At 40.6% G+C, this 13,687-nt stretch overlaps 1 protein-coding gene across 3 annotated transcripts; it reads right to left on the bottom strand.

Moving 5' to 3' along the window:
* Positions 1-1,305: 1,305 nt before the first annotated feature.
* Positions 1,306-13,543, bottom strand: slc4a1ap (solute carrier family 4 member 1 adaptor protein). Of its 3 annotated transcripts, XM_057859165.1 has the most exons (15): positions 12,686-13,543; positions 9,442-9,643; positions 9,210-9,338; positions 9,051-9,111; positions 8,486-8,625; positions 8,235-8,395; positions 7,699-7,768; positions 7,279-7,468; positions 6,857-6,953; positions 6,490-6,769; positions 6,265-6,363; positions 6,122-6,189; positions 3,790-3,859; positions 2,015-2,079; positions 1,306-1,980 (listed from the first exon to the last, which is right to left on the bottom strand). In XM_057859165.1, exons 1-14 carry the CDS (start codon positions 13,514-13,516, stop codon positions 2,030-2,032), a joined length of 2,448 nt encoding a protein of 815 aa, XP_057715148.1. In that variant the 5' UTR covers positions 13,517-13,543; the 3' UTR covers positions 1,306-1,980; positions 2,015-2,029. The 3 variants fall into 3 exon arrangements, with proteins under 3 accessions (XP_057715148.1, XP_057715149.1, XP_057715147.1); XM_057859166.1 differs by having other exon boundaries at positions 1,306-2,079; positions 6,520-6,769; XM_057859164.1 differs by having other exon boundaries at positions 1,306-2,079.
* Positions 13,544-13,687: the final 144 nt, after the last annotated feature.

Raw genomic sequence — 13,687 nt, forward strand, 5'->3', positions numbered from 1 at the left:
ATGATTATTATTATATAAAAAATATAATAATCGTTAATATTTCAGTTCAGACCAAAAAAGTCATTTATCCCTTAAAGGGTTAAAGGTCTTAGGCATCAAATTTTGAATAGCTGTCCAATGTAGTGACCACTCTCCCTTAAAGAGTTGAATAGCGCTTGTCCTCATAAGGGTCATTGGTGAGCTAGTCTATTTCTGCAGACTTTTTGCGAGCGGTAGATACCATGTCACCAACCAACTGTAGACATCTCGCATCCATGGACAACTTAGTTTTCAATGAACCTAGCATGTCTTTGGAATGTGGGAGAAAACCAGAGTTCCCGAAAAACGTGCAAACTCTCCACAGAAAAGCTGCTCAGTTACATATAATAATAATTATATATAATTGTTTGTTAAACAGATGTTTTAATTTTAGTTGTGTATGCAATTAATATTCTGAAACTCACTTCACTCCGCTATTTGGTGCCTCTTATTAAAACTCAATATGAATTTAGTGTTCAGATATTTTTGATTGTAAAATAGTTGTCATAGGGTAAATTAGATTTTGCATTACTCTTGAACGTAATGGAGGATATTTTTGCTTTTTCCTTATTAACTCGTTGGCTGCCATTGACGGCAAGGGCCGGCAGCGAATGAACGGACATTCGTTCACTGGCAACCCTCCCACTTCAAATGGATTGGACATCTACTAGTGATAAACTAATTGGTGGGAAGGTACATCTTGGAACTTATTGGCTGCCATTGACAGCGATAGAAATCCAATTCTTTTGCAATGGGAGGACCACCCTCCCATTTCAAATGGATTGGACGTCAACTAGTGGTTAAATTAGTTTTTCATTAGTAGATGTCCAATCCAACTGTAAATTCTGGGGTAATGAGATCAAAGTTCACAGAGGTCAGAAAATGAATTTTAAGAGAGTATGGTAACATTTTAGGAGTCACATGATTGGACGTCTATCATTGTCAATGGCACTAAGAGTTCATAAATGACATTGACCTAACTGACCTTATGTAAGTGCCCCTAATAATCCCTAACGAGGTTGTTTAAGCATGCCAAGTTGCCCTGAGACCACTGCGCTGAGTCAGAGTGCCGGGCTGCACTTTAGTTGCCGGTTTGTCACAGTTGGTGTGTATGAAAAGGATTTGCATGGTGGGGGAACAAAACACTTGTCTTGTGTGTTTGAAGCCAGGACAAACATTTTCCACCAACGATTAGCAGGTCACGCTATAACTTAACAGCCAAAACCACAAGCTTTCATGGGGGTGTCGTAATGTAGCTTGTATGACATAAATGTTAAGTATCTCATTTGTGTGTAAACATCTTTATTATATATTTATATAACAAAACACATCAACGTATTTACTTTTCCACAAAAAACGACAGAAAATGGCTGCAAATCAAATGAGCATTACTGCCAGATAAACCTACATAGACAGACAAAAATGGCTGACTGGCAAATAAAGACAATCCTGTTAAAAAGAGAACTTTGAGAAGGTTGTACAATGAGTGTGCGTGCGTCAGCTGACACACAACTCTGCTTACTGTAGCTTGAGTCATTATCAGCTTGCGTTTCATCCAGTAAGCCATCCAAGTGTCCAGATGGTCAGAAAAGCTGCTTCACTGCTCTCCCTCCCTGCTACACACTCTTTTGCAGGGGGGAAAAAAGTAATGCCAGTGATCAAGCGGAGCCAAATAGGGGAGGGATACAGATTGAATGTCAGGTGGTTAGAAGTGAAAGAGGAGCAGCCAGAGACAAGGGAAGAAAAACGCTGAATACATTTAGCTCTTCTTGCACTGCCATTATCCATTTTCTGCTTGAAGGGTGAAAAGGACAGAACCTGAATCTTGTGTGTTGCGGTCAAATGGCAGTCTTGTCAGCAGGAATTTCTATACTTCTCGTGTATGTTGTCAGCCAACATCAAGAAGTGTAGTTTTGACTTTGATTCCCCTTTGGTCTCTCATGAGGTTGATCATCTCATATGGTGGTGTTGGGTCAGATTTAAGTGTATGGTATAGGGACGCTTTTTCCACTCAGTAGCCATACTTGTCGTTTAGATGAGTACGACCATCTCCAGTCTGACCTAAAAGTGAAAAATATGGCATCTATGAGTTTAATGTCACTTGGACTAAAAATATACAATTTTCAATAAGGAAGTCTTTTTATGCCTTTATGTGAACAATCACATAAATTTTGGCCATTGTTGTCCATTCTCCTATCTAAATACTAATACTAAGCAGGGTCCTCCAGCATAAAACTTAGAGGTAATAAATGTTGTCTTATATTCAGTTTTATTTAAATACACATTTTTCAATAAGAATTTAATGTTATACTACTAAAATTTTCAACTCAACATTGATACTAAAAAAACTTTACCGGTTTTGATACTACATGAATAAACAAAAAATTAAATGGTAACTCCTTCAGTGTTTCTCTATTGGTGGTCATTATTTTTGACACACACACACACACACACAAAAAACATGCCCGATTTGCCCCAAAATTAACAGGAAGCAACCCAAAATGTCCAGGAAATAACGCGGGAACACTCCAAAATCATCAGAAAGTGAGCCAAAATCAAGAAAAAAAGTGACCCATTAGTACCCCAAAATCAACAAGAAGTGACCCAGAAATGCCTTCAAATCAACAGGAAATGATCTAAAATGTCATCCCAAAATGGACCAGAATTTACCCTAAATCAGCAGGAAGTGACCCATAAATGTCCTAAAAATAACAAGGGAATGACCCAAAGTGTATGGAACTCCAAAAGGGTCAAAATTAAATAAATAAAAACAGCATTATATAAATAAATACCAACTCGATGAATAACAAATTGTGTAATATGACCCTTAAATTGTAAAATAAGGTATTATTATGAAAAAGCTTTTAAAGGATGAAAAGCGTTTTATACACAGTATTTTTTAAAATTTATCCCTTTTTCCACAATAGTCTTTTTATATGAAGTACTTTTTCAGGACAATGAATTGTCTTCTGTCAATCAAATACATAGGCGGAGTCAGTAAAGTGATTGGCTGGATCGGAAAGTCTGGTCTTTAGCATTTGGTAGCGTTGATGAACTGAGGTAAACTTCTAGAAAGCATCACATTAAAAAAAACGCTGCTTCTGAAATCCTCGCTCATGCTGAGGTTAAGGCCTTCCATTACTATCCAACCGGTTTGCAACCTCTCGGGGTAACTCTGAAACTGACGCTACCAAATGCTAACGCAGCTAACCAGACTCCACAATCCAGCTAATCACTTAACTGACTCCGCCTTATGTATTTGATTGACTGCATAAAAGTACATAAGATTTATTGTGCTGGAAAACCAAATGCTATTGTGGATAAAGGCATTGTCAAATAAAAATAATTTGTAAAAAATGCTTTTTATCTTGTAAAATCTTTTTCATAATAATATTAACTTATTTTACAATTTAAGGGTCATATTATGGAATTTGTTATTTATCAAAATGGTATTTGTTTCAAAATTTTGTTTTTATTTATTTAATGTTGGCCCTTTTGGGGATCCATAAAAATGAACTCATTGCCTGCCAATCCAATTCATTTAAACTGGGATGAATGGATGTTAATGCTTATCTTTAAATGCCATAGACGGCGCCAGATGTCCAACTAATTTTGACTGGGAAGAGCGAATGAACGCTTCTTCTAGTCAAACGCCTAATTCATTTTGACTGGGAGTGTTCATAGGCTCCTCCCAGTCAAAACGAATTGGATGTATAGTGTCGTCAATGGCAGCCACCAAATTAACAGAAGGTGACTTGTGAATGCGGTTACCTGCTGGCGGTACCCAAACACAGTAATCAGGGTCGTCTTGTGGATACTGACTCGAGAGCTGCATGGGTGGCTGTTGACACACATCATGAAATACCTCAATTTTTCAGGTGTGTAAATAAACATTGGAAACTTTCCATGGGAATTAACAAGAATTTAAGGGGATAAACAGGAATAGAACAGCAATTTACAAATTCGAAGGTTGACGCTTAAGGGCACTTTCACATTAGATCAAAAGGACCATGGTCCGGTTGGACAGCTACCTCGCAACAACACTTGCAAATGACTCGAAAAGCTTCATTATTCACACTGTGCCTACCAAACTTTCCAAGTAGCATCACATGGACAAAAGGCGCACTCTTTGTTTGGACAAATTTAGAAAAGGAAATACAGTGGGGAGAACAAGTATTTGATACACTGCCGATTTTGCTGGTTTTCCCACTTGCAAGCCATGTAGAGGTCTGTAATTTGTATAAGTTCTCTTCAACTGTGAGGGACGGAATCTAATACAAAAATCCAGAAAATCACATTGTATAATTTTTAAATAATAAATTTGTATTTAACTGCATGAAATAAGTATTTGATACATTACCAACTAGTAAATATTTTGGCTCTTAGTTCTTTTTTAATAACCCTTCCTGTTCTCCACTCATTACCGGAAGTAACTGCACCTGTTAGAACTTGTTACCTGTATAAAAGACACCTGTTCACATGCTCAAACAAACAAACTCCAACCTCTCCACAATGGCCAAGACCAAAGAGCTGTGTAAGGACATCAGGGATAAAATAATAGACCTGCACAAGGCTGGGATGGGCTACAGGAAAATAAGCAGCTTGGTGAGAAGGTAACAACTGTTGGAGCGATTATTAGAAAATGGAAGAAGTTCAAGTTGACGGTCAATCTGCCTCGTTCTGGGGCTCCATGTAAGATCTCACCTCGTGGGGCATCACTGATCATGAGGAAGGTGGGGATCAGCCCAGAACTACACGGCAGGACCTGGTCAATGACCTGAAGAGAGCTGGAACCACAGTCTCGAAGAAAACCATTGGAAACACATTACGCCGTCATGGATTAAAATCCTACAGCGCACGCAAGGTCCCGCTGCTGAAGCCAGTGCATGTCCAGACACGTCTGAAGTTTGCCACTGACCATCTGGATGATCCAGAGGAGCAATGGGAAAAGGTCATGTGGTCGGATGAGACCAAAATCGAACTTTTTGGTCTAAACTCTGCTCAGCGTTTTTGGAGGAAAAAGAAGGATGAGTACAACCCCAAGAACACCATCCCAACCGTGAAACATGGACGAGGAAACATCATTTTTTGGGGCTGCTTCTCTGCCAAGGGTACAGGACAACTGCACCGTATTGAGGGGAGGCTGGATGGGGCTATGTATCGCCAGATCTTGGCTGACAACCTCCTTCCTTCAGTGAGAGCCCTGAAGATGGGTCGTGGCTGGGTCTTCCAGCATGACAATGACCCAAAGCACACAGCCAAGGCAACTAAAGAGTGGCTTCGTAAGAAGCATCTTAAGGTCCTGGAGTGGCCTAGCCAGTCACCAGATCTGAACCCGATAAAAAAATCTATGGAGGGAGCTAAAAGTCTGTGTTGCCCGGCTGCAAGATCTGCATGGAGGAGTGGGCCAAAGTCCCTGCTGCAGTGTGTGCAAACCTTGTCAAGGACTACAGGAAACATTTGGTATCTGTAATAGCAAACAAAGGATTCTGTACCAAATATTAAGTTTGATTTTTGTGATGTATCAAAAACTTATTTCATGCAATTAAATGCAAATTTATTATTTAAAAATCATACACCGTGATTTTCTGTTTTTTTGTATTAGATTCCGTTCCTCACAGTTGAAGAGAACTTATGATACAAATTATAGACCTCTACATGCTTTGCAAGTGGGAAAACCAGCAACATCGGCAGTGTATCAAATACTTGTTCTCCCCACTGTACCTCCCTCGGAGCGTGGTGTGACGCTGCACATAATGTAGCATAAGCGCACCCTGCTCTGCTTGCATTCACAAGCAAAGCAGGGTGCACTTAAAGTGGACTGAGACTCAAGATATTTGAGCGAACCAGAGTTCATTTGTTTGGGCTGAACTAGAGTTCGGATGTGCGTTCACATTTACAAAATGAAGCAGACTATCTGAAAAAAAGAACTCTGGTTTGTTTAAAAAGGACCAAACAGTGCTAGTGTGAAGGCGCCCTGCCAGACATTAAATTATACACAAAAATTATAAACAAATATGAAAATTTGAGAACATAAATTTATTGAAAACATTCAGGAAACTGACTGTAAATTAAATCAACTATGAAACAATGATGACCCTACCCTGCTGGGACCCATGACTTTTTTCTTCTTTCTCGCACCAAGATCCGTATCAACCTCGTTTTTGGACTCTGTCGCGACACAGTGAATTAAAACATGATTGTCAAATTTGAGGGAAGCATTAGACTACTAAGTGGAAATCTCACCGGAAGATGATGGGTCATGGTTGGGCTTGGAGTTCTGATGAAGAAACAGCTTGCCTGTTTCAGTACACGTCTTGGTTTTGCTCCTTTCCGGACTTTTCTCTGATAAAACAAGGAAAAAAAAAGACACAAATACATTCAAAAAGTGTATCTTAAAAATGTATCTTTTTAAGACGAGGCCTTTGAGCCCATTAGTAGTACTGCCACCTTGTGGTTTAGAATATTAACCTTTTTCTGAATTAAATTCTGGCAATCCACCTTTTGGTTCTGACACTCGTTTTTCTCCTTTCTGCCCTGAAGTCTCTTGAGATATGAGGTTGCTGGCCTCTACAAGATCGACATTCAACTCGCACACTTTATCTTCATTAGCCTCCATGTTTTCAGCAGTCTCCTCCTGTACTGTCCTGTTTTCTTCTTCCTCCTCCTCCTCCTCCTCCTCTCCTCCTGGCGGAAGTTCTTTCATGTTAAAAAGCTCAGAAGGCAAGTTGGGCTGCTTCGGAGGCAACTTCTGTAGATGAAATGAAGATTTGTTATGTTTACACAAAAATAATGACTTGCGTGTAATACATTTCAATCGGAAACAAAATGAATCTACCCCAATAGTGCCTGTCTTCAGCTTGAACTTGCTTCCTCCCTTCATGGCTCCAAAAAGCGGCAAGGCTTTCTTCGGTTTCTCAGCCTTGGAGTTAACACTACGGTATGAAAACGTGATCAAGTTGTGTCATTTTAATTATATTTGATATTTTAGCATTGCTATTATAATCTAGCCTGGCAAGCCAGCCTGACATCCGTCATATACCTGAAATACATGGCAAGTAATTAACTCATTTAAATTCACAGCACATGGATAAAGTAAAAAGCCACATGATTGGACGTCTATCATCGTCAACGGTAATGAAAGAGTTAAAGAGACAGTTTTGTTGTTGTTGTTGTATGGTACAGTATATTTCTATTTGAACAATACTCATGTTAAGGATTCATTAGCAGAGATCCACTACAGTAGAAGACAGATTTTACCTGGGGAGCAGCGAGGGCAGCTGAGAGGGGCGAGTAAGTTCTACCAACTTGCGTAGTCGCTGGGCATCTTTTCGAAGATCTGCTATGTGCACATGGAGCTTTCTCCGCTCCACGGCATCCATAGTCGCATCACTGCGCACAGCGGTCATGAAGGCATCCAGTGGGTCATCGGTAGAAGAGCCACAAGTATCTGGTGGGCAAGTATGAACGAGGAAGACTGTACACGTACTCACATTTTCTAAACTTCAAGTTTGATTCTGACATTGTGGTAAATGTAATTTTGGGAGTGTTGAATTTTGCAGGGGTAGAAATAACCCCACACAAATTTAAATTGGACGGATTAACACAAGAATTAGTAAGAAAAGAGAAACACTGAATACTCTCCGAAAGCATTATTACATGCAAACTAAAATGACTCACCTTTTCCATGGGTGCCCAGCTTTTTCTGTGTTTCTGCTACCTCCTTCTCCACCTGTGATAGCTTAGCCAGCTACAGAAGAAAACAGTTGTGGTTTAGTGTATCTGAAAAATCAACCATCACTAAACACGGAATTGAAAAGACATGCAAAAATTATGTACGCATATACAGTAATTTAACAGTATGTATACATACAGTACATACATACATACACTTTCTCTATGTAAAATTATTTTACCCCCGAGTGAGGTACTTAATGTATCGCATAAATTATGACATTCAGTTCTAAAACACTCAAAACTGCAGTAATAAACATACTGTATCACTTCATCGTGTATAAAACTCTTAATACCAACAAATATTACTCACTAGGGGTCTTAGAATAGGGAATGATGAAATCTTTTCATTGGACACTTACACTAAGCTATGATGTGTAACACTCATTTTGATTGAAAACCTGCTCATTTTCATAATAGATCTAATATCTAATAAAATAATTATTTTTGTAAAGGCTATAAACCGAGAAGGCTTGCTTTACCAGTGATTCATGCGTGTCGGGCCGCTCCTCAATCTTTCCTGCTCTTTTCATTCTCTCCTTCCTCTTCTTTTCAACAGTGCCTGTCCGGTCTAGGAAGGTGTCATCATCACTGTCATAGTAGTCTTCATCTTCCCAGTTCTTTTTCTTGCGCTTGCGGGACACTGGACACACGAAGCCAAGCAGAAGAGTGTTTGTTAGAACGCTTATAAGGTCATGGGACAGCCTTGTAAAGGCTGAGCCCCCTGTCCCACCTGCTTCCTGACGCAGCACTCCTCTGGCTTCGAGCATCCTGCAGGCCTCGAGGCAACACTGAACTGCTGCTTCTTTTTTCTTCCCCGTGTGAGTAACCTCTGCAATAAGCTGTCGGCCCAAGGCATCGTCCACAGGTAGCCTGAAAGACACTATGCTCAGAAACATTCTGCTGCTTTGCAACCAGATGCACATTTCTCCCACAAATAAACCTGTTTCTCCAATTTAGTGTAGTTGTAGGTGACTTAATTTGGGGGTACGGACATTAAAGGTCACAGTGGTCAGAAAAGGATTTTCAATATGGTTCATAACGGATTAGCCTATTTAATTCAGATTTTCAGGGTAGCTGATATGATGAAAGTGCTGGGTGTATTCATATTACGATGCTTTGAATTTGGCTGCTCTCTCAGAGTACTCCTTTAGTAAAGTGTTTTTCATTTTTACTTTGTTGTACCGATCACGCAAACAAAAGCCTGATAAGTTTAAGCTTTCCAAAAAGAGCTGAACTGAACCGTACAACTGGTAGGACACTTGACACGCAGCTAGAGGGTCTTTTGAGACACTTACTTGATTCTGCAAAGCCAGCTGCCGTGATTTTTGTCTTCATACTCAAACTCCAGTTCCTCGCCTAATTTCAAATATAGATACAGTACAATAAAGAGTCAAAAAACCTTTTCACAACAATTTCTGCCCTCTCTTGCAGTCGATTCATTGTAGTCATGTTACCTTCCCGCTCATAAAAACCTTGTAAGGCTTTCTTTGGGTCCTTCAAGTATGCAGCTTCCTGGTCTTCATGGAACTCCGTTGAAAAGGGGTTCTCCTCATTCTCATCTTCTTCTGGAAGATGCTCTTCGGCTGCATGGAGAGTTTATGGATTGGCAACATATAGTGTAAGGGAAAAGCGGGGAATTTTTATCTCTGAACTCAGCACTTCTAAACACATACATAAAAAGCTCACCCATTCCCCAAGAACAGCCCGAGTCTTCACTGGACAATTTGCTATTGCCGCTTTTGTCTTCATCCTTCTCCGCTCCTTCCTCTTCATCATCAGAACCCTCTCCCATCATTCTTTTCTCAAGCTCCGCCCTCATTTTCCTGCCTCGCTCTTTCAGCTCTGTGACCGTTAGTTCGGACTCTTCTTCCTCATCACATTCTGGACCCTGGAAGAGAGAAAAAGTGTATGAAATGCTTTTAAAGTGTTTTTTGGGTTCATAGTTTGTGGTACATTTGTCTAATTGTCCAATCCATTTTGACTAGGAGGGGGTGAATGAACATTCGTTCAGTCAGATTTCGATGAGTTCATTACTGCAAGTGATAAGGACTAAACAAGTGTTGTATCATTCACACGCATTCAAAATGTGACATTTTAAAGTCAAACTCAATTTTAAAGTGTCAGAACGAACAAGTACCTTGTGATAAAATCAGGGCCGTAGGTTTGGTCTAAACATTGGTAGGGATGATATAACAGCATAACCTGCATGTACACTTTTTGCTTGGGATGTGACATTAATAAGACCAAACAGATTGGATGAATGGGTTTCAGGGCAACATTTCTCACGAATATGAACCTAATTAATTGATATGCTAAATCGGGTGCTCATTAGGTCAATCCCGATCGACCAGTTAATCGCAACTCTAGTGTAGGTAGCTCGCGGCAGCCCCCCCCCAAAAAAATGGACATAGTTAATTATGACTATGTTATGTGTATGTTGTGTTGTGTGAGCAACATGAGAGGTTATGCAGCACCCCTCTCTCTCTAAGCAGCTTCTTGCTCACGTTTTTCTGGTTCTATAGTTTCCAGCAGAGTTGACTTTAATTAAACTGAGAAATGTAGTGAACAGTAGAAAACTCACAGAAGGACACTTCTCTCTAAGCAGCTTCCTACTCGAGTTTTGCAGGTTAGAAAGTTCACACAGTTTAATCTTAAATTAACCCTGATGACGGTCGTACTTTCAGTAGCAAAATTAGTGGTGTTTCCTGCTTCCACAACATTGGTGTGTTTTTAAAATACTTACAGTGGCTGCTGCTGCTGGCCGAAAAAAACATCTACTATCCCTCCTCTTAGAAGGGGGCAGCGGAGGCGGCATGTTGTCGACATGTATTTCTGTCGGGGCTGTGTGAGTGTGTCGGGGGTGGGTCAAATCATCAGCCAATCAAACGTGCGTTGGGGGTGGGGGGTGTGAACCATTGCATTCAGCAAGTGAAAAGGGGTAAACGTTTAAACAAAATGTTTTGTTTTAAAAGTTTGAACATAATGAAACTAATTCACATAACAATGGGAGGGTCAATTCTATCCTTGCAAAATATGGGTAGGCAATCTAAATTACCTGTATAGCTGATCTCATAGAATGCATAAAAGGTTGCTTAAACGTTGGTGGGGACAATTTGAAGATCCTAAAAAGTTGGTAGTGTTATGTCACTACCGACCTTATGCAAACTTACGCCCTTGGATAAAATATACAGTGGGGCAAATAAGTATTTAATCAACCACTCATTGTGCAAGTTCTCCCACTTGAAAATATTAGAGAGGCCTGTAATTGCCAACATGGGTGAACCTCAACCATGAGAAATAGACTGTGGAAAAAATAAACAGAAAATCACATTGTTTGATTTTTAAAGAAATTATTTGCAAATCATGGTGGAAAATAAGTATTTGGTCAATACCAAAAGTTCATGTCAATACTTTGTTATGTACCCTTTGTTGGCAATAACAGAGACCAAACGTTTTCTGTAACTCTTCACAAGCATTTCACACACTGTTGCTGGTATTTTGGCCCATTCCTCCATGCAGATCTCCTCTCCAGTGATGTTTTGGGGCTGTCGTTGGGCAACATGGACTTTCAACTCCCTCCACAGATTTTCGATGGGATTGAGATCTGGAGACTGGCTAGGCCACTCCAGGACCTTGAAATGCTTCTTACATAGTCACTCCTTTGTTCCCCTGGCTGTGTGTTTGGGATCATTGTCATGCTGAAAGATCCAGCCACGTCTCATCTTCAATGCCCTTGCTGATGGAAGGAGATTTTCACTCAAAATCTCTCGATACATGGCCCCATTCATTCTTTTCTTTACACAGATCAGTCGTCCTGGTTCCTTTGCAGAAAAACAGCCCCAAAGCATGATGTGTCCACCCCCATGCTTCACAGTGGGTATGGTGTTGTTCAGATGCAATTCAGTATTCTTTCTCCTCCAAACACGAGAACCTGTGTTTCTACCAAAAAGTTCTATTTTGGTTTGATCTGACCATAACACATTCTCCCAGTCCTCTTCTGGATCATCCGAATGCTCTCTGGCGAACTGCATACGGGCCTGGACGTGTACTGGCTTCAGCAGGGGGACACGTCTGGCAATGCAGGATTTGAATCCCTGGCGGCGCATTGTGTTACTGATAGTAGCCTTTGTTACTGTGGTCCCAGCTCTCTGTAAGTAATTCCCTAGGTCCCCCCGTGTGGTTCTGGGATTTTTGCTCACCGTTCTTGTTATCATTTTGATGCCACTGGGTGAGATCTTGCATGGAGCCCCAGATCGAGGGAGATAATCAGTGGTCTTGTATGTCTTCCATTTTCTAATAATTGCTTCCACAGTTGATTTATTTACACAAGCGTTTTACCTATTGTAGATTCAGTCTTCCCAGCCTGGTGCAGGTCTACAATTTTGTCTCTGGTGTCCTTCGACAGCTCTTTGGTCTTGGCCATAGTGGAGTTTGGAGTGTGATTGACTGAGGTTGTGGACAGGTGTCTTTTGTACTGATAATGAGTTAAAACAGGTGCCATTCATACAAGTAACGAGTGGAGCCTTGTTAGAAGAAGTTAGACCTCTTTGACAGCCAGAAATCATGCTTTTTTTTAGGTGACCAAATACTTTCCCACTCTAATAAGGAAATAAATTCCTTAAAAAAAAAAAAAAAAAATCAAACAATGTGATTTTCTGTTTTTTTCCCACATTCTGTCTCTCATGGTTGAGGTTTACCCATGTTGACTATTACAGGCCTCTCTCATCTTTTCAAGTAGGAGAAGTTGCACAATTGGTGGTTGACTAAATACTTATTTGCCCCACTGTACTTATCAACTGGGTTAGTTCTTAACCCAAATTACAATAAAGCATGTGCTGCTATATAATCGATAAACAATACTTTAGAGAGTACAAGATAAGGCAAACAGCAAAATAGCCATGGATTTCTATTCAATCTCTATAGCAAGTACCTGTATGATGAAAAGCCTCGTACTTCCGCCGAATTTAAGGACATGTCCAACGCGGAGTCTGATGTATGTCTTGGGAGGAATCTTGTTCTTATTAACGACTGTACCGTGTGTGCTGCCCAGGTCCTGAATGTAAAAACCTCGCCCCTCGCCGACAGAATCCCCATTGCCGGGATGCTGACGATACTGAATGATAGCATGGTATCTGGAGATGGACGGGTGTTCCAAGGGTACATCACACACCGGCAAACGTCCAACCACGAAGAAACCTTTATGGGCGAGGGGCACCTTGTCCACTATGGTGCCGTTTTTCAAAACTTCAAGAGAATAGACGTCAGCTGGAGCCGGACCACCCCAATGCGGCTCTGTGTATGGAAGAGGAGGGAATTTTCCAACAGGCGGAACCTTAGATGGGACCACCTTGTGTTTAGAATCGGTTTTCACGTTTATAGTAGCATTGTCGCTATGTTCATCACCATTTTGATTCATTTCAGGCCCAGTTTCCAGCGTTTGGCCACCGTTAGCTGAGACCGATGCATCACTATTAGTGTCCGCAACTTGTGCTTTGTTGTTTTCCTTCTCGAGTCTTGTCTCGGCTCCAGGTTTGGAGGCGGCGGCAGCGTCCAGGCTACGTTTGCTGGCGAGAGAAGGCACGGGGAATGCAGTGGGTTTTTTAAAAAGCTCCGCTATGTCCTGGTCAGCTTCGGGTGATTCCTTCTTTTCGGGTTCTGTGTTATTCTCAGCAGCCGCGCATTTGTCCATTTCCATGGCTGAGTTAGTCTCTTTTTTATCAGTGTTTAACACGCCCAAGTCAAGCTGTTCGGAGGCGGCCATGTTTGTTTGGTACTACTGTCAATGTACTCCGTGTTCGATCTATATATTTAAACCGTATAAAATGTATTAAAGCAGAAAATCACCTATACAATTAATAATAGATAAAAAAAAAAAAAAAAAAAAAAAAAAAAAAATTAAAAAATAGGTGTAAAACCGACAAAAACAAATTTG

This window comes from Corythoichthys intestinalis, chromosome 15, assembly GCF_030265065.1.
Source record: "Corythoichthys intestinalis isolate RoL2023-P3 chromosome 15, ASM3026506v1, whole genome shotgun sequence".
Classification (NCBI taxonomy): Eukaryota; Metazoa; Chordata; class Actinopteri; order Syngnathiformes; family Syngnathidae; genus Corythoichthys; species Corythoichthys intestinalis.

Bases quoted from the DNA above. Each gene is read 5' to 3' on its own strand.
- slc4a1ap (XM_057859165.1), bottom strand. From the start codon at position 13,516: ATGGCCGCCTCCGAACAGCTTGACTTGGGCGTGTTAAACACTGATAAA. The intron at 9,112-9,209 runs GTAACATGACTA...ATTTGAAATTAG, and splicing joins AGGTTTTTATGAGCGGGAAG to GCGAGGAACTGGAGTTTGAG. The intron at 6,770-6,856 runs GTAGATTCATTT...TTTCATCTACAG, and splicing joins TGAAGACAGGCACTATTGGG to AAGTTGCCTCCGAAGCAGCC.